The sequence below is a fragment of the Molossus molossus genome, unplaced genomic scaffold (genome assembly GCF_014108415.1).
Source record: "Molossus molossus isolate mMolMol1 unplaced genomic scaffold, mMolMol1.p scaffold_m16_p_17, whole genome shotgun sequence".
In the NCBI taxonomy this organism is placed as follows: domain Eukaryota; kingdom Metazoa; phylum Chordata; class Mammalia; order Chiroptera; family Molossidae; genus Molossus; species Molossus molossus.
The window spans coordinates 37,989,317-38,009,801 of record NW_023425352.1 but is presented as its reverse complement, the minus strand read 5'-3'; the positions used below and the strand labels follow the sequence as shown (position 1 = coordinate 38,009,801).

Sequence of the window (20,485 nt, the reverse complement as noted above, 5' to 3'; positions counted from 1 at the left end):
AGGGCAAGGCAAGGCTTGGCTTTAGGATTTTATACAGCACTTATGTTTGCATATTGAAAGTGTTCAAAATATGAAATACAATTAAGGCTAAAGACTAATATTTAAGGAATTTCTAGTACATTTACTTTAAGATAAAAGTAAAGTTTTACCAAAGGAAAAAAACATAAAGGAACCAAATACCAGGTAGAACTTTGATTTCTTTTCCATGGTAATCAAAGCTAGAAGACAATAGAGGAAAGTTTACAAATAATAGGGAAATTTTTGAATAGAGAACCTAAAATTCAGTCAAATTTTCATTCAGTTATGAAGCAATTAATATTCTTATATATAAGAACTCACATGTCTTACTGAAAATAATACTCAAAGACATATCACTTGACTCTTGAGTAAAAATAAAGCACTTCAAAATAATTAAATCATGATATAAATATTTACACATGAGTTTTAAAACTAAAACACAAAATAAAATTGAAACATAAACCATTAACACTTTAATATCTATATCTATATCTATAATTGAATGCAGGAATCTAAAATAATTCTTAAAGATAATCTAATATAAAAATAATGTGGTTCTGAATTCTCAATTTTTTTTAGTAAGGGCAGTAGTTTTATGGTGTGTGTGTGTGTTCATGTTAATTAGAAGCATTAAAAAAGCAATTATACAGTACTTTCTTATTTGGCATTCCATTATCTTTATCTTCCTCAATTTTTGGCTTTTTTCCATAAATCCAAAATTTGGGTGGGGTGGGGACAATTCCTAATTTTTTAAGTAATTACATGTCTTTCAAATATCTACTTTTCACATACACACATACAATCCTGAACCTCACATGTCTTATAGAGAAAAACTAAATTTCTATTTAATTTCTATTTTAAAACAGTCAAAGAAGAACTGCCCTTCTAAAAATATCCCAAAAAATCAGAAGGAGGAAAGACTCTCAACCTCATTTGACAAGCCCAGCATTATCCTAATTCCAGAAGCAGATTAGGACATTACAAAGAAAGAAAATTATAAACCAAAATCCCTGATGAATGTAGATGCTAAAATCTTCAACAAAATATTATCAAATTGGTTCCAGCAATACATTAAAAAGATCATACACCATGATCAAATGAGATTCCTGGGGTGCAAGTTTGGTTCAATAGCCAAAAAATGATTAACATGCACCACATAAACAAAATTAAGTATAAAAATCATATGATCATATCAATAGATACATGAAAAACATTTGACAATATCCAGAACCCATTTATAATAAAATCTTTCCACACAGAAGAAACACATCTCAGTATAATAAAGGCCATATGTGACAAAACCATAGCTAATATCATACTTAATAGGAAAAACTAAAAACATTTCCCTTAAAATCGGGAACAAGACAGGGATGTTCACTTTCAGCATTCTTATTCAACATGTGATGGAAGTTCTAATGACAGCAATTAGACAAGAAGAAGAAGTAAGAGGCCTCCAAATTGGAAAGAAAAATGCAGAACTGTCATTATTTGTAGATTACATGATACTGTATATAGAGCACCCTAAAGATTCCACCAAAGAAACTACTAGAACTAATAAATGAATTCAGTAAAATAACAAGATGCAAAATATTCAGAAATCAGTTGCATTTTTATATACCAAAAATGAACTTAGTGCCCAAGAAGGGAAACTAAGAAAAACAATCCCATTTATAACTGCATTAAAAAAAATACCTTGGAATAAATTTAACCGAGGATGTAAAAGACCTGTACTCAGAAAATTATAAGGCACTGAAGAAAAAAACTAAAGAAAATACAAATAAGTGGAAGCATAAACCATGTTCATGAAGAAATAATAAGCACCATTAAAATTTCCATATTACCTAAAGCAATCTAAAGATTCAATGCAATTCCTATCAAGATACCAATGGTGTGTATCACAGAATTAGAATAAATATTCCAAAATGTATATGGAACCACATAAGACCCCCAATAGCCACAGCATCTTGAAAAAGAACAACAAAGTTGGAAGAATCATGCTACCTGATATCAAATCATACAGCAAGGCCATAGTAATCAAAACGCCATGCTGCTGACATAAGTACAGACATATAGATCAATGGAACAGAATAGCGAGTCCAGAAATAAACCTACAACTTTTTGGTCAATCAATATTTGACAAAGGAGGCCAAAGCATACAATGGGGTAAAAATAATCTATTCAGTAAATGGTGTTGAAAAAATTTGGCAGCTACATGCAATAAATGAATGAATGAATGAATGAATGAATGAATGAATGAATAAATAAATAAAATTAGACCACCATCTTACACCATACAAAGAATAAACTCCAAACAGATTAAAGTCTTAAATGTAAGACTCAAAACCATACAAATCATAGAAAAAAACTAAAGCAGTATAATCTCAGACATTTCTCGTAGCAATCTTTTTTTCTGATATGTTTTCTTGGGCAAGGGAAACAAAAAATAAACCAATGAGACCAAACAAAAAAGTTTTTGCCCAGCAAAGGAAATCATCAACAAAATGAAAAGACAACCCACTATGAATGGGAGAACTTATTTGCCAATGATACATCTGATAAGAGGTTGATATCTAAAATGTGTAAAGAACTTATATTGCCCTGGATGGTATGGCTCAGTAGTTAGAGTGTTGGCCTGTGCACCAGAGGGTCACAGGTTCAATCACAGCCACATGGTGCTTGCGGGAGGCAACCAATAGATGTGACTTTCACATCAATATTTCTCTCTCTCTCTTTGCTCTTTCTCTCCCTCCCACCGCCCTTCTACTCTCTCAAAGAATCAATGGAAAAAAGATCCTTGTTTGAGGATTAACAAAAATATAAACACCACCAAAAATACAAACAATCCAATAAAAAAATGGCAAAAGACCTAAATAGACACTTCTCCAAAGTGAAAGTACAGATGGCCAATAGACATATGAAAGATGCTCAATGTTACTAATCATCAGAGAGATGCTAATTAAAACTACAATGTGATATCACCTCTCACCTGTTAGAATGGCTATCATCAATAAATCCATAACAAGTGTTGGTGAAGATGTGGAGAAAAGGGAACCCTTGTGCACTGTTGGTGGGAATGCAGATTGGTGTAGCCATTGTGGAAAGCAGTACGGAGTTACCTGAAAATTTAAAAAATGAAACTGCCTTAAGACCCAGCAATTCCATTACTCAGAATATATCCGAAGAAACCAACTACACTAATTCAAAAGAATATATGCACCCTTCTGTTCATTGCATTGTTACTTACAATTGCAAAGATTTGGAAGCAGCACAAGTGTTCATCAGTAGATGTGTGAATAAAAAGCAGTGGTACATTTACATAATAGAATACTGCTTAGCCTTAAAAAAGAAGGCAGTTACATCTTTTGCGACAGCATGGATGGACCTGGAGAGTATTATGCTAAGTGAAATAAGCCAGTCAGAGAAAAACAAATATCACATGATTTCACTTATATGTGGAACCTAATGAACAAACAAACAAAATAGAAATAGACTCATAGATAGAGAAAGCTGGGTGCAAAAAGTAGAGGGAATAAGCAAAAAAAATGCATCAACACAGGCAACAGTAAGGTAACCACCAGATGGAAAGTGAGGTGGGGGGAGACAGAAGAGGGTAAATGGTGTTGGAAGGAACCTTGACTTTGGGTGGTGAATGCAATACAATATACAGCTGGTGTATTATAGAATTGTACACCTGAAACCTATATAATTTTATTAACTAATGTTCCCCCAATGAATTCAATAAAAATTTTTAAAAATCATAGAGACATGAAAAAAATTAAGAATTTAAGAACAGTGTAATATAGGATCATTAGGTTTTCAAAGGAGATAAAATGTTATGCAGATGTACATTTAAGACAGAGGAAAAAGGGGAAAACAAAGTTTTTTTAAACTAAAGTAGGTGCCACAGTTTAGAAAATATTAAGTCTTTTTGTTGTTGTTGTTAATCCTCACCAGAGGATATTTTTTCCATTGATTTCTAAAGAGAGTGAGAAGGAGGAGGGAGAGAGAGAAGCATTGATCTGAAAGACACATCAATCATTTGCCTCCAGCACATGCTCTGACCGGGGCCGGGGATCAAACCCACAACACAGGTATGTGGTGCCTTTGACCAGAAATTGAACCCATGACCTGACAGTGGGCAGGTCGACATTCTCACCACTGAGCAGCACTGACCAGGGTGAGAATATTAAGTCATTACTCTTGAACTTTCTTAATAGACTTAAAGCATTAAATTTTAACCCTGGCTGGTTTGGCTCAGCAATTAGAGCATCGGCCTGCAATCCAGAGAGACCCTGGTTTGGTTCCCACTAAGGGTACGAACCTCAGTTACAGTTTGTCCCTGGCCCTGGTTGGGTCATGTGGGTGGCAACCACTTGATGTGTCCCTTTCACGTTGATGTTTCTCTCTCTCTCTCTCTCCCTCCCACTCTATCTGAACAAAATATCAAAAAATGTCCTCAAGTGAGGATAAAAAAAATAAAGCATTAAATTTTAAGTGTTGAAACCATAATACTTGAAAGTAAATATAATTCAGCATTTACATAACCTTCAGATGGTGAAACACTATCTAGGCAGATATCAAAAAGGGGAAAAAAAGGGATATATTTGAATATATAAAAATGCCCAGTTTCAAACACAGATAACATTAAAAGGGTAACAACTGAAAATATTTGTAAGACTAATGACAAAGTCTTATTTTTGTGTTATGCACATATGCATGAAAATAGAATTTAGAAATGCAAAAATTAGCCTGGCTGGTGTTGTTCAGTGGACTGAGCATCACCCCATGGACTGATAGGTCCTGGTTCAATTCCCGGTCAAGGCACATGCCCTAAGCCTGGGTTGCGGGCTCTGCTGATCAATATATCTCTCTCACATCAATGCTCCTATCTCTCTCTACCTTCCCCTCTCTCTAAAAAATCAATAAAAACATATTTTTTAAATGCAAAAATTAGAAAAGAAAATATGCAAAGTAAATAAACAGAAAGTACACATATAAATATACCAAATAAACTATATTAGCAACCAAAGAAATGCAAAATTAAACCCTATACTTAGTTAGCAATACTCTAGACATATTTCACCCTCTGTAACGACAAGTATGTGTGGTTATAAGCACTGCACACCATTGAAGAGAAAATAAATCATTGTAATCTTTCTGAAAAGCCATCTGGCATTTTGTATAAAAGGGTTAAATATGTCCACATTCCTTGATCCAGAAATTCCACCTCCTAGATTTTAACCTATGAATATAATTAAGGACAGAGCACAACAATGAATACATTACATATGTTACCAACACAACTTTATGTGCAACTATAGAGCCTAATTTATTACATTAGTGGAAGCTGCACATTATTGAAAATGGTATATTTTATGCATATTTATTGGCTTACAGCAATGGTTATATGATCAACACTATATATGCAAAGTGTGAAATATCATGTGTAAATAGACAATATAATAGATAAATGATAAATACTGATGGAAAATACCTGAAATATTAATAATGATTACTACTGGGTTGTACAATTTTAAATATTTTATTTTGCATTTCTTTGTACTTGCAAGATACTATAGGATTTTTTTTCCATCAGAAATACAAAAATAATATTTCTGCTATTTTCTTATAGAACTTTTCCAATGTTAGCTATATTGCACATTATATAAAGTACCTTAATGATTCTCCTGAGAATATCCCTATATTATATTTATTTATTGTCAATTTTCTAGCATCCATATCCAGTCTCTATCAGATGCAAGCATATCTTTATCTTCACTAGTCTGTTCTTTGATTCATGGATCAAAATGTACTTTTTTTTTATATTCTTTATTTTTCAAAATTTACTTTATTCAACCTGCACATGCTTGAATATCTCTGATTCATGGTATTTTCAACAATTCACTCATAATACTTGAAGATGTGAGTTTTCTATCAGGGCTTTCTCAATATTTATTGACACATGTCTTTATAAACATTTTTCTAAATAAATTGTATACGTGTATTTTGAGTTCCCATCACCATGACTGTGTTCTTCATAGTTCCAGAACTCTTACCCAATGTATTTATACTGCTTGAAAAATTAGCAGAGTTTATTGCACACAAGTGTTTAAATATTAATATAACTCATCCTGTACTAATAATCAAAAGAATAAGAAATTAGTTTATAAATTGGATATGAAACTGTAATGTGTCTGAATCTATAAAAAACAATTTCACTAAAGCTTCCTTTAATAAAGTAAAATGAAGTGTTTATTTTAAGCAAATATCAACTTCCTGATACACTAGCTTAAATCATGTATAAGTATAATCATTCAATAATTTACACTGCAGGTTTTACATCTGAATCCTGTCTTATAATTAAATAGTAATGATAGTCCCCCCTTCATGCTCTAAAACATTTGATCAGTTAACAAAATTTTACGTAAAACCTTTAAAATTCATGGTAGTGTTATGTTTTCAGGAAACTACAAGATTTAGTGTCAAAGAAGATTTTGGCTTGAAATAAAAATTTTTCATCCCTCTCTGCTTCTAATTTGGAATTTATTTTGTTACACAATAAAAAGCAATAAAATTAATTTTAATACTAACTATAATTTTATATAGCAAGCATGTCACTTACTGTTTTTTTTGTTTATGTACACTCTTTCATGAACCTTTAATTATGAAATTAGATATTAGTAACCTCACTTTTCAAATTAGGATTCAGGCTCTGGGGGATTAAATAGTTTCTGGGAAATTTCAAGGCTGCTAATTAGTAAGTCTGGCATGTTTTGTTTTAAGACACAGGAGTTCACTCAGTTTACTGGAATGTTTCTGACACTGTTTATGGTATTACTCCAAAGGCCATCTCGGGGAAGCACTTTTGAGCCCAGGTCTGTGTACTTTTTTTTTTTAATCCTCACCCGAGGACATTTTTCCATCTTTTGTACAGATAGAGTGGGAGGGAGAGAGAGGAAGGGAGAGAGAGAAAGAGAAACATCGACGTGAAGGGACACATCGAGTGGCTGCCACCCGCACGACCCAACCAGGGCTGGGGACAAACTGCAACCAAGGTACATGCCCTTAGCGGGAACTGAACCTGGGTCTCTCCGGACTGCAGGCCAACGCTCTAACCGCTGAGCCAAACAGGCCAGGGCCAGGTCTGTGTATTTTTATGGAATCTCCTGGCCACATTATTTTTTCCTCTAGATGTATGCAGGAAATTTGTGAGCAAAAATATCCCAGAGTTAAAAAAAATACTCATAAAATATCGGTGTGTGTGTTTGAGGGCCTCCAGGAACCCAGGGAGCATGCTGTGGTCTCAGGAGCTCAAGAATGCTCTAAATACCTTTGGTCAACAGCTGTCCAATGCCTGGGTGCCATCCTGGTTTCTGGTGCTACAGATCCAAAAGGAAATAGACCTTATTCCTGCTCTCCAGGAAGTTATAGGCAAGGCAGCTCAGACATACAGTTAGTAAGAGTGTTTGAAACATTTTGATGTGGATGAGCACAATATTCTCTGTATACACAATGGTCACAAGAAAGAAAACATTTCAAGATATCTAAAACTTTTCAAACAATCTTGATATTTCTGCCACTTGAGAAAAGCAAAACTAATCAAAGAAAAAATACAAATGGTAGGTTAGCCTCTTACAGGAATGTTTAAATGTGTATGTGTTCATATGCGAGCATGTGTGAACACGTTTGAGGGGTTCTTTTTTTCTGTGTCAGTTAACATACAGAAACTAAAATGAATCTGGCTAAACATTTTTGAAAGTTAATTGGAAAATATTACATATTCAGTATATTATGAGATGAGACTAACAATGTCCTAAAGTGTCTTTTGTGTAGTCTACATTTTATTCTTTTGTTTAATAAGCTTATGATCAACATAGATGCAGAGACATGGAAATAAGTAACAGACTGACAACCCTCAGAGGGAAGGGTGATAGGGTGGGGTGGGAAGAGAGGAACCAAAGAACGTATATTCATGTATGCATAACTGATGAACACAGTGAATAGTGTGGGGAAGGCATTAAGGAAGTGGGGTGTGGGGAGGGGGGTCAGTGGTGGGAAGAGGCAAGGACATCTCTAATATGTTCAACAATAAAGGTGAAAAAAGAGTCTATGATAGAATTAAAACACAAATTGGATATTACGTTTGTGTTAAAAGAACATTGAGAAAGAGAAGTGTCTAAGTGTAAAAGACACAAAATTAATGAAAGTAATTAAATCATAAAAAATAATAAATTTAATAATTCAGATATTAAATTATATAGTTGGCTAAAATTTCAAATCAGTTATCAGAGCTGAAATGTATTTATAGTTGATAGTAAAATTTTTACTATTTTACCATAACTATCCATTTTCTAAAGACTATAAGATTATTTCATTAAAATATAAACTACAAATCTAAGCAATGATGAGTCGATTTTCTACAAATAGAAGGGTGGACATTTGAAACAATCAAAATTAAGAATGAAGGTAATTGATAATATCCAAGTTCGGCTTCTATGCCAGATATACACGAGTTTCTATAGCTCAGTTTATGTTTCCAGGGTTGTCTCTGAAATTATTATTTCTTGGGTTGTCCAATATAACAAGGGAAGGCTTATAGACCACTCTTGGAGAGTGCTGCAATGTCTTCATTTAATTTAAAACACGTTAGCAGTTTCAGTGTAATGTTATGTGTACATTACGCATATGAAGACATCACTCAAATGCTAATTCAAAGGACATTTAGAATCGGAACAGTACTTCTGTTTTCAGTATTTTAACCAAGGCTAGAGGCTTTACCAATCAAATCTACTAAATGTCAATTATGGGATTTTATTTTTGAGATTTACTGCCCCAATAGATTTGTATGATGAATGACAGATATTAGTTCCCACCGGTGAACTAATATCTTTTTAAAATACAAGAATTGGCTAAGTTTTTTAATATACAGTCAGCGCATGGATAAAACAAATTTAAGAACCACATGAATTGTACACCCTTTTAACTTTAAGGATGATAGCATAGGCCGAATCCTATAGTTCTATAGACCATGTCTCTTTTTTTTGATGCCAGGAAAAATTGTGCAAGTATCTTACCTCTAAAATCCAAGGGATTCCCTTCAATGTGTCCAAGGAAATAATTTGAACACCTAAAAGAACAAAGAGCTGAGACTACCTTAAAATTAAAGGACAGTTTTCTTAATCTTCTTTTGTGATTGTTCGATAATACATTTTATTTATTATGCATATTTAAGAGAATTTGAGCTGAAACTCACTTTTAATCTGGTATGAGATTGTAGAAGAAGTAACTAAACCTTGCTCACCTGAAAACTCTGTCCACTGTTATCTTCCCAGAAAAATTCAACAGTTGAGCATGAAAACATTGCCTTAGATCAATTCAAAAGAGAAGATGCCTCTCCTGAACCTACTGAATATCCCTAGTGATATAAACATGGGTTTTATAATCATAGAATCCCACAGTATTTCTACTGGAGATAATATTTTTATTATTTATTAATAGTTTCTATGATTACCTTCACAGTAGGTATCTCTTTATATAGACCTAATTTATTTTATAAATAAATCACCATTACTAAATTTGTCAGGAAATTTGATGGTTCAGACAGTAGTGGAATGCAAGTCTGCTATCCCGTGCACTTTTACATCATGCTCATAAGCTTGAACAGAATTCAGGAGGCAATACTTCTCAAAGATAAAGGAGATTACAAAGAAAGCACATTTGCTTTACAAACAAGGTAACAGAGAACTCTAGTGCTTGGATGACTTGTTTATGACTCTGCTGGAATTAAATTTGATTAAAAAATATGTTGAAAACTGTCAGGCATTAGGCTGTAGGTTATAAACACAGTTAAGATATTATCTGCCCACAAGCCAATAAAACTTCAGATAAAGAGGTAATTATGACAATTATACCATCATGGAATAACATTTTGATCTTTTTCTTAAGGCTACCCAAGCATTATTGGAGCCATGAGTAAATTTCTAATTTCTTTAGCATATTGTTTCTCTGTACTCCAAACAGTAACATTAGAAGCTAATTGAAATGAAAGGGACAGGAGAGGAACAAGGAGCAGGCAGTAATTGCTATCCACTTGGAGAGAACCTGTTCTTCAAAAGAAATACATTTCTGAAGTGCTTGCCTCTTCACTAGAATTGTGGATGTTGTTCTGGTGGTAGCCACCACTGGACTATCATAGTAGTAGGAACAACAAAGTCTACTTGAGAGGAGTGATCTCTTACCAGATTGGATATTTCAACAGAATACAAATTGCCAAAAGTGCATTTAATATATACCATTTGCAAACATTGTAAATGATTACAATTCTTACTTATTCTAAGGAATTGTTTCCCTTTGAGTTTTTCACTGCCTGGTTGTATCTGCTATAGATATTTTGGTGAAAATAATTTTTTAAATGATGCATATTATTTATATTGTTTCTTCTAATGAATACATATATAATTTTCCAAGATAAATACTACTTATATTTCTAAAAATATATATTAAGTATTGAACAGTATCGTCCTAAACAAAAACATAGTATCCTTTAATGTTATGCATAGTCATGCACTGCCTAACAATTGGGATATGTTCTGGGAAATGCATCGTGAGGTGATATCATTGTTGTGGGATCGTCAATGAGTGGATGTACACAAGCCTACATGGTATCACCCACTACTGTAATTGTGTGTGCTATACTTTTATACCATTAGCAGGGCAGCACATTTGTTTACACCAGCATCTCCACAAACTGGGGAGTAGCTGTAGCCCTCCAAGCTGGCTTTTGTTTCTGTAACACAAGTGCCTGATTTTAGCTTTGATTGCTCAGGCCTCCACTTCAAAGCTGGACATTTCAGCCCTGGACAGTTTGGCTCAGCGGTTAGAGCATCGGACTGCGGTCCAGAGAGACCCCGGTTCGGTTCCCGCTAAGGGCGCGTAATTCGGTTGCAAGTTTGTCCCCGGCCCTGTTTGGTCGTGCGGGTGGCAGCCACTCGATGTGTCCCTTCACGTCGATGTTTCTCTCTCTCTCCCTTTCTCTCTCTCCCTCCCATTCTATCTGTACAAAAAATGGAAAAATATCCTCGGGTGAGGATAAAAAAAAAAAAAAAAAGCTGGACATTTCAAATGAACACTTTGCCAGTCACAGGGCTAAAGAGTCAGGGCTCCCCCTCCCACTAAGGCTCCTTTATTATAGAGGTCTTGGTTGATTTAAATAGCCGACCATTTGGGCTACTTGTTATTTTTCTCTCTTCCTGTGCTTTGAATTCCAGCTCACATGTTTTAAATTCACCAGTAAAGAGAGAGCATGTGCAACGCTAGGTCCTCACCCACCACACTAATAAAAGTAGACCTCCAGGTCCCTGCACATGTGCACTCTTTCTTGCTCCCTGTGGCCTCACTGTGTGCCCCTTGGCTTGGCTTGGATGTTCCATGGCTTATAAGTAATAAATTCTCTTTTTTTTCGTCAAAGTCTCCTAATGGTTACTGGTGAAGGGTGTCTTGAAATCATAACAAATATTCAAGGGTCATTCCAGTGGTAATATTGGTTTTGAAAGGGACTATATCTGCGGGCAACTCCATGTGCCCAGGTGAGCACCCTCAGGTTTTCTAGCTCATAGCATTGCGACTGATAGACTGAGAAGGCACAAATACTTTGCACTATGATGTTACGATGGGCTTTTACATCACGAGGCTATAGGAGATTTTCAACTCCTCTATATTCTCATGGGACCACTGCTTTACTGTGAGGTCCATTGTTGGCTGCAATATCATTATGTAGTGTATGACTGCATTGCTAGGGTTAAAAATTCTCAAAATTTGAAGTTCACAATCTGCTTGGGAGGTGATCTTAGAAATAACATTTGAGAATGCATTTTTTTTTTTTTTTACCTTTTATCCTGAGTTTTCTGAAAAACACATAAGTAGTAGTATAAGAAAACACTTTTTTGAAAGGTTGGTTGTTAGTATTGTAGGACAAGACAAAAGTGCAGTCCTAATAAGTCATTTAAGATAATTACAGTTCTCTCAATTTTCCAGAAACAAATCAATGCCTCTACCAGCAGTGTTAATTTTATTTTATTCTCACTAATGTACTTTATTTCTTTATAATATTAAAAAATAGTACAGGGTATGGTAACTACACAGTCAAACAGGACTGAATGGTTTTAAATAAATATCTTTTATCCTATTTACCCTCACTTTCAGAACAACTCTCCTGAGATATTTACAGTTTGCTATTTCCATTTTTAATTCTTCTGATGATTACCAACATAATTCTAAATAGCATACTTGTTTCTTTTATTTCTTCAGTTCTACTATATGATATATTAAAAAATAGAGAATTTAATTAGTACTTTTCCCTCCTTGTTTGCTGAGTTATTTTTAGTTTTTACTGATTATATAACTCTAAAGAATATGATTAAAACTTCATTGTTCATTCCAACAACTTTATATAGATAGTATAAAAAGAGGATTTTAAACTACATGACTAATTATCAAAACTAACATCACTTACATGTTGGTTACTTAGCCACAGAAATAAGCAGAGTGGAGGTGATTGGCAGGGATACCTGAAGGATCATGATCTGTTAGCACTTAGCTTTAACAGAACAGCTCAGATTCAATTTTTAAAAATTTTAGGTAAGTAGTTAAGTAATTTCAAAAAACTGGAGTCCAATTAAGAACGCTTGTTACATTGCCCTGACCATGGTGAATAGGATGGGATTGAAGAAAATCCTGAGATGTGTAATGCCTCTCAAGATCTAGCCAATCCTGCCCCCGCCCGTTTGGCTCAGCGGTTAGAGCGTCGGCCTGCAGTCCAGAGGGACTGGGGCTGGGTTCCCGCTAAGGGCACGTACCTCAGTTGCAGTTTGTCCCTGCCTGGTTGGGTTGTGTGGGTGGCAGCCACTCACTGTGTCCCTTTCACATCGATGTCTCTCTTCCTCCCGCTCTATCTGAAAAAAAAATGGGAAAATGTCCTCGGGTGAGAATAAAAAAAAAAAGATTCAGAAGATCCATACTTTTGGAAAAGTTACCACAGATTTAATTAGTTGAACCAGGAGTAATGTAACCCAACTGTAAGCTGACTTTTGCTTCTGCCATTAGATACCTTTGAGAAACGACTAGGAAGAACTGATCAATACTTAACTTCTGCATTCAAATATATGTAATTTGAAAAGCGCTGGATTTTTTAATTTACAGACAAATACAGGCATTACACAGAAAGTCAACTGACTGTTGGGAAGGTACATATGTGTGGGGAGGGGTAGAGAGGTGGAGGGATAGGGAGAGAGTAACTGGAGAGAACGAGGGACAGAAATGGGCAGGGGGGAACGAGTGTAGGAAGTGTGTGAGAACAGTGGTCATCTGGATTTAACTGAGCAATTTTGATATTAATTGGACATTTAATGGTTCAAAATCCACATTTAAAGAGTGAATGGAATATTGGTAAATTATTCCTACCTAGAGCTCTTTATTTTTAGGAAAATATCGATAGCATTTAGACTGCTGAGAGGCCATTAGTGATTATGATCTCAATAGAACTACTAAGATGTATGAGCTCCAAATTATTGGTCAATGATTACCTTTAATTATTCCAATTTGAATAACAACATAACTTAGTCATATACTTGTACTTAATATATGTATAAATTAATAATATTAAAATAAAATTAAATATTATAAATAATGGTTAAATATAATTACTCTTTTTTTAGCATGCCAGAATTATACATTTCTGCTGAGATTATAACTACTAATTTTGTATAAGAGTACATGTTTCAAGGTTCTATTACTTGTGAAGAAATACTATAAAATAACATGATACTAATTTGTTAGAATGTGAAGCTGTCAGATACTGAGATAGACTTTAATTTTTTTATAGTTACTGCTTATATACTTAGACTAAAGTTTGCAAAGACTTAAAGCAGTATTTCCCAAACTGTGTTCTATGGGTATTAGTTCAAGGAAATGTTAATGTGTGGTTCTAGAAAATAATACTTCTTAGGTAATCATTATGCAAATTAGCACACTTAAGTCTCTGAAAAGACCTGCAGTATAGTAGATTAACTTTTAAAAATTTTATTTTATAAAGTGTTTCTCAAGCTTATCTCTGTAGAGTGCACATTTGTTTTCTTCAGTGTACCTATTATAATCTAGCACCAGGGTTAACAACCTTGGAACTATTCTCCACTGTTTTTGTAGTTAAAGTTTATTGCAACATAGTCATGCCCATCTGTTGCTCCTCTGTTACAATGGCCAAGTTGAGTAACTGCCACAGAAACTGTATGCCTGACTAACATATTTGTTATCTGGTCCTTCATAGAAAAATGCTTGCCAATTTTGATAGCAGAACACAACACTACTAGTCATCAAGTTGGGAAACACTGACTTATAGAAATGTATGAAAACTTTGAACAGAATCTTCTTGTAAATAATTATAAGTTAAATGTTCATAGCCGCATGATATATAGATAATTTTAACTATGTGAAATGTGCAATAATGGCATTATGATTTCTATTGAATTAAAACATCAATCTTTAAAGCTTTTTATAATATTGTTAATTTATTTAAAACATTAAAACATGATTTAGGAAAAAATAATATAAATGTTCTCACAGATTTTATTTAAAGCCAAAGATGAAAACAATACTTGATAGCTTTATATTTCTTTTGATAAAATGATCTAGAACAGTGGTTCTCAACCTTCCTAATGCCATGGCTCTTTAATATAGTTCCTCATGTTGTGATGACCCCCAACCATAAAATTATTTTTGTCGCTACTTCATAACTGTAATTTTGCTAATGTTATGAATTGTAATGCAAATATCTGATATGCAGGATGCATTTTCATTGTTACAAATTGAACAGAATTAATGCATAATGATTAATCACAAAAACAATATGCAATTATATATTGTGAAATAAATGAAATTTTGTTTTAAAGCATGATGTAGCATGGGTAATAGTCTTAATATAACAACAGTAAACTACATTGCTACATTTTGCGACAGTATTTGTAAATGTCAGTGCGAAGGTTGAGATTGCTTCTTTCTCACCAGATCAGAAATTCTCAGGGCAGTCTTTGCAAGAGCACAATGAAGATCATGTTCCACAACAAGTCTACTTCTGTATTTAGACTTGATAACCAACAAGCTGAAAAACCCTGTTTCACAAAGATATGCTGTTGGAAATAGAAGAAGGAGCAACACAGTCTCAGACAGTATAGGATATGACTGCAAACACTTGATCCAGAATTTTGTAACTGGCATTGTAGAGAAATCAGTTATTGTTCATTACTGTTAATAAGTTCAGTGAACTCCTCTTGTGCTGTCTCAGGAACATCTTCAACATTGACTGTGAATGGGCATCTGGCAAGTGCAAAGGGGTGTCAGGTAGATTTGGAAAGTACAATGTGCAAATGTTCTTTCACAGAAATTATCATCCTAATTCTTTTGTCTGGTTCAATGTCATGTCCTCAAAGAAAGCAGATAAGGTAGGCAACATGTAAATTTTATTTTCATCTATTTTTTTTTTTTTTGCCAAAGCTAAAGTTTCATTTGGAATGATCAGATCTTTTCAGACAAATTAAGGCATGTTGCATTTGATCCTTGTAGTGATAAATTTAACTCATTCAAGATGGCAAAGATGGCAACCAAGTAAACTATTTTCTGCAGTTCACTTTTATCGCTGAAAAGTGCTTCAAACTGCGGTCTTGCTTTCTGATTAAAAAATGTTTTAAGTTCATCCCGAAGCTCAAAAACACATTTTAAAACTTTTCCTGTCGACAACTATCTCACTTCAGTGTGAAATAGCAGAGCATTGTTCAGCGCATCCAACTCATTGCACAGTTGTGAAAACAGTCGACTGTTTAAGGTGCTCACCTTTACAAAATTGACAGAACTTATGACGCTTTTCATTACTTCTTGTAACTCTTGTGGCAGCATTTTTTGTTATTTGGCAATGAATCATACAGTGAGTTCCAATGACTTTTGGTGACTCATTCAGTACCAAACGTTAAAATCCAGATCGACATCCTAGCATAGCCGGATCACCATCTGTGCAAACACCACAAACCTTTCTCAAGAGATCTTATGCTCTTTCAGAAATGAACCAACTGTGTCAAATACATCACATGCAGTAGTTGTCATTTCAAGAAGTTTTCAAAAAGAAACTCATCTTTAAAGTCGCCAACATTAATATACCTCATGTAAACCAGTAACTGTGAACAGTTTGCAACATCTGTAGATTCATCAAGCTGGATGTTAAATATTGGAAGTGGAGCAGATTTAATTTCCTGAATTATCTGATCAAGAATATCAGCAGACATGTCATCTCTTCTTCAGACAGTGGCGTTAGATAAGAAAATTGCACTCAATTTTATGACAAATTCGTCTTCAATCATAACTCGAACAATATCTTTGATCGCTGGCAATAGTAAATCCTTAGCAATGTGGGGGGTTTCATAGATCTGGCAATCCTGAGTGCCACCAAATATGAAGCTTCAATGGCTACTATGTTTTGTTTGTGGTACTTGCCACCAGTGTCAGGTCTGGGTTTCTTGAGTCCATTGGCTTTGCTTCTAAAATAGGTGATATCCTTGCCAGCAAAGCTTGGATGCTTGCTATCAAAATGGCATTTTAGTTTGTTCAGCTTCATAGATTCAGCTGATAGAACTTCACAACAAACAACACATTGGAGTTTCTCAATTCCTGCTGTAATTACTGAGGTAAAACCATAATTTAAAAAATTCTCACTGTATTTCCTTTTCTTAATGTTCTTCTCTAGAAAATCCATTGTAATGGGATGGTTTGCTAATGAAAATAATATATAACAATAGCTTTAATAATACAAAAGATGATACATGGAATAGTTTAGTCAATACAGTTCATTAAAGTTTCCTATGATTTAGCATTCTCTGTATCTTTTTTTTTTTTTTTACATACCTGTTACTATCACAAGGGGGCAGTATTTACATCTATCACAGCTAAATATAAAAAGACCAATCAGCATCCAGATTAAGTTCAGATATGGTACAGATACACTTTTTTTTTTCCAGTAGTTGATGATTTTACAGTACATGATTTTACATTTACCCAGTAATTATAATTAATAAAGTGTCATTTTACCTCCAATACTGGTGCTTTCAACACAGTAGCTACTTTTAACAGAGTAGCTGCTTTCTACACAGTAGCTGCTCTCTATACATGTGTGACTGGTCCACACAAGTACATTATGGCGCCAACCCTGTCACATACACCTGTATTTGTATGGGGTGTATGTGATGGGGTTGGCACAATGATGTCATCACGTATATGGGCGTATCTATATGTGGGTGCATCTGCATGTGGGTGGACCCGCCTGGAGATGGATAGAGACTTGGTGTCTTGGTTCCTAAAACCATCGGAAATATGTGTTTTTTGATGGTCTTAGGCAACCCCGGTGAAAGGGTTGTTCGACTCCCAAAGGGGTCATGACTCACAGATGAGAACCGCCGATCTAGAGAAAATTAAAAATGTATTGATATCTCTCTGCTTTCCTTTTAGGAGAAATTCCTAGTATAAAGTTCTATGTATAAATTTACTACGTATTTTTGTTCTTGACTTCAGGGACACCTTGCTCCTTTTTCAGATTCAACCCAAGGTGTTATATTCTAAGTATTAAAACCTGAGTTTAACTATTGTCTCAGTTGTCATCTAACTGTCCAAATTATAATATCTGAATGTCAGTTTTACATGAGGTATTAGTAATGAAGCTGAACTAAACTCTCTTGATTTTTTTTTTTCAGGAAGAGCTGAACCCCATCATTGTTACCCCACCGATCCAAGCCATTGATCAGGACCGAAATATTCAGCCACCGTCAGATAGGCCAGGCATCCTCTATTCCATCCTTGTCGGTTTGTACCTGCTAACATTTTACACTCTCTTTTGTCACTCTGGAATCATGTAGAAAAACATTTGTTTCAAATCTGGGTAAAAACCTTTAATAACAAAGATTTTTCTTTTTGAAAATTATTGTTAATTTTAAGTATAAATACATTTGAAGATAATTTTTCCTTCTCAGAATTAGTTTCAGGAAAATGTGTAGAAGAACAAATAGAAAAACTTTTATTGAAGAAGCAAAACAACTTTAAAAACTAAAAGATTAATCTACATATTGGTACTTTTCTCAATATCACCTTATAAAGAATTATCTAAGGAATAAATAAACATACACTGTTTGCTCAACCAGTATTTTATCATTGGTGGATACAATAATATAATTTTGAAAATATATTGCTGAATTAAATAAGGGCATTTGGAACCATATGGAAAAAAGAGAAAGATCATAATTTGCCCAAGGGCATATAATATATTATATGACCTTGGCTAATTTTTCCTTGAAAAACTTCACAGAAGCTGTCTTAATCCATTCTTGTGCATATTCTGTTAATTTTACCAAAAGCAAAAATGATGAGAACTTGATTATGCTACCAAATTGGTTTTTCCCCAAAATTGCTTTTGTTGAAATATGGATGCTGCTGCTTTGCAAGGATTTTAATCTCTAGACAGACAGATGTGTCTGAAACAGACCATACGTCTCTTAAAAAAGAGTTGCATTGGAAGTATGCTTGTAAATAACTATTCAATGGAATTCAACAATACCCTCAATCTCTTCCTATTCCCAGGCCTCTGGTTATGTGTGTTCACCCATACATAAGAACACAACAACCTGCAGAAATTAGACAAATTTCAAAATATGATGCTATAGCATACTTAAAAACATTGTCTGTGGAGAAAATGCAAGTAATTTTGTTTCAAGCCTTTGGTTTTCAGAACTCCACACATATCATACACCAGTTGCTGAGATTTGACTATTAAATTTTTAAAAGCTCGTATGAACATAGGCATCAACCTCTTTTAAGTCTATAAGGGCCTTGGCATAGATCAACAGAAACAGGCAATTTTCATGAATTAACTGAAAGCTTGCGATTATGTCAATCACTGTGCTAGATGCTATCTATACGAATATGAGAGTCAAACGTTCCAAGTTAGGGTGAGGTAGAGTATATGGCTAAATTATGTCAAAAGGTAAAATAAAACACATAGTTTTAAGCACTATAAATAAAGTCTGAGCTGTATGTTATGTGGGCTCACGGAAAGAAAGTGCTAAGCATTACTTAGGAAGAGTTATTTTAGCAGAAAGACTGGGATTTCCAGGAAGAAAATGCAGCATGTGTAAAAGTTCAGAGGAAGAAATCTAAAGGTAGTCTTGGGGAGGCATATTACTCAGAGTGCTGGTCTCCACTGGTATTCATAAGTTTTTTTTCACATTTAAAAATTACATGTATTCTTTCTTTCAATAAATGATCAACTACTCTATGGAGCAAACACATTCCTCACTTTGTGGAGCTGGTTTCCTGGCAACCGAAACAGGCAATAAATAATTAATGTAATAAACAAGACATGTATTATAAAAGATAGACGGTGGCCTGGCCGGTGTGGCTCAGTGGCTGAGCGTCGACCCATGCACCAAGAGGTTGCCGGTTCGATTCCCGGTCAGGGCACATGCCCAGGTTGTGGGCCTGATCCCCAGTGGGGGCCATGCAGGAGGCAGCCAGTCTATATTCTCTTCCATCGATGTTTCTATCTCTCTCTTCCTTCCTCTCTCTCTAAAATTAATAAAGAAAAAAATTAAAAAGAGATAGATGGTAGTCAGAGCTATGGAAAAAATAAGAACTGGATGAGTGAGATTGGAAGTACAGAAGAGATGTTGAAGTGTAAGTTGCCATGTTAAATAAAATAATTAGGATATGCCTCACTGGAAAGGTGAGATTTGAGCAAGGCCCTAAAGCAGTTGAGAAAGTGGGAATCTGTGGGAATATTTTCCAGGCAGAAATGAAAGCTGGACTTTGCCTGGTTTGTGTCAGGAACATCAAGGAGCCAGCAGAACTGAAGAGAAGTGAGTGAGGGGGTGAGAAAGAGGGTTTGAGATAAAAGAGGGGCCAGAAAATGCAGAGTTTGGATACTAGTGATCTGCTTTGTCTTTGGTTCCTCATTTCCCTCAGAGTTAATGCAGGTATGAGAGCAGAAATATTATATAACGATGTTAAGTTTCATCATTCTCCAACTTTAGTCTTAGTAAAGTTTAGTCCTGGAGATGGAAGAGAGTCATTTCCACTACCATCTATTGGCCAAAGCAAGCACGGGTATAGATCAGAATCAAGGAGAAGGAAAATAGATTTTTCCTTGACGGGAAGCAAAAAATCTGTAGCCACTTCTGTTCTATTTCAAATAATTTGTTTTGATCCCTCATCCAAAGAGTTAAAAATAATTTTGAGTAAGGCGTCTAATATTTAAAAAGTATACATGCATTGCTATTACTAGTTAGTATTTTAATGTTCAACAAAATAGAGCACTGATTATTATTTATTGTACTAGATATAAATACACATTTCAAGTAATTCTAATAAATGTTTAGGAACTGTCAGT

General features: G+C 34.5%; 1 protein-coding gene across 2 annotated transcripts in view; it reads left to right on the top strand.

The window, feature by feature from the left end:
- PCDH15 (protocadherin related 15) overlaps positions 1-20,485 on the top strand; it is a 737,327-nt gene that overhangs the window by 384,908 nt on the left and 331,934 nt on the right. For both annotated transcript variants that reach the window (XM_036264711.1, XM_036264710.1), the window contains one exon: positions 17,802-17,910. In XM_036264711.1, the coding sequence (XP_036120604.1) occupies positions 17,802-17,910 (109 nt within the window). The remainder of the gene's footprint in view (positions 1-17,801; positions 17,911-20,485) is intronic.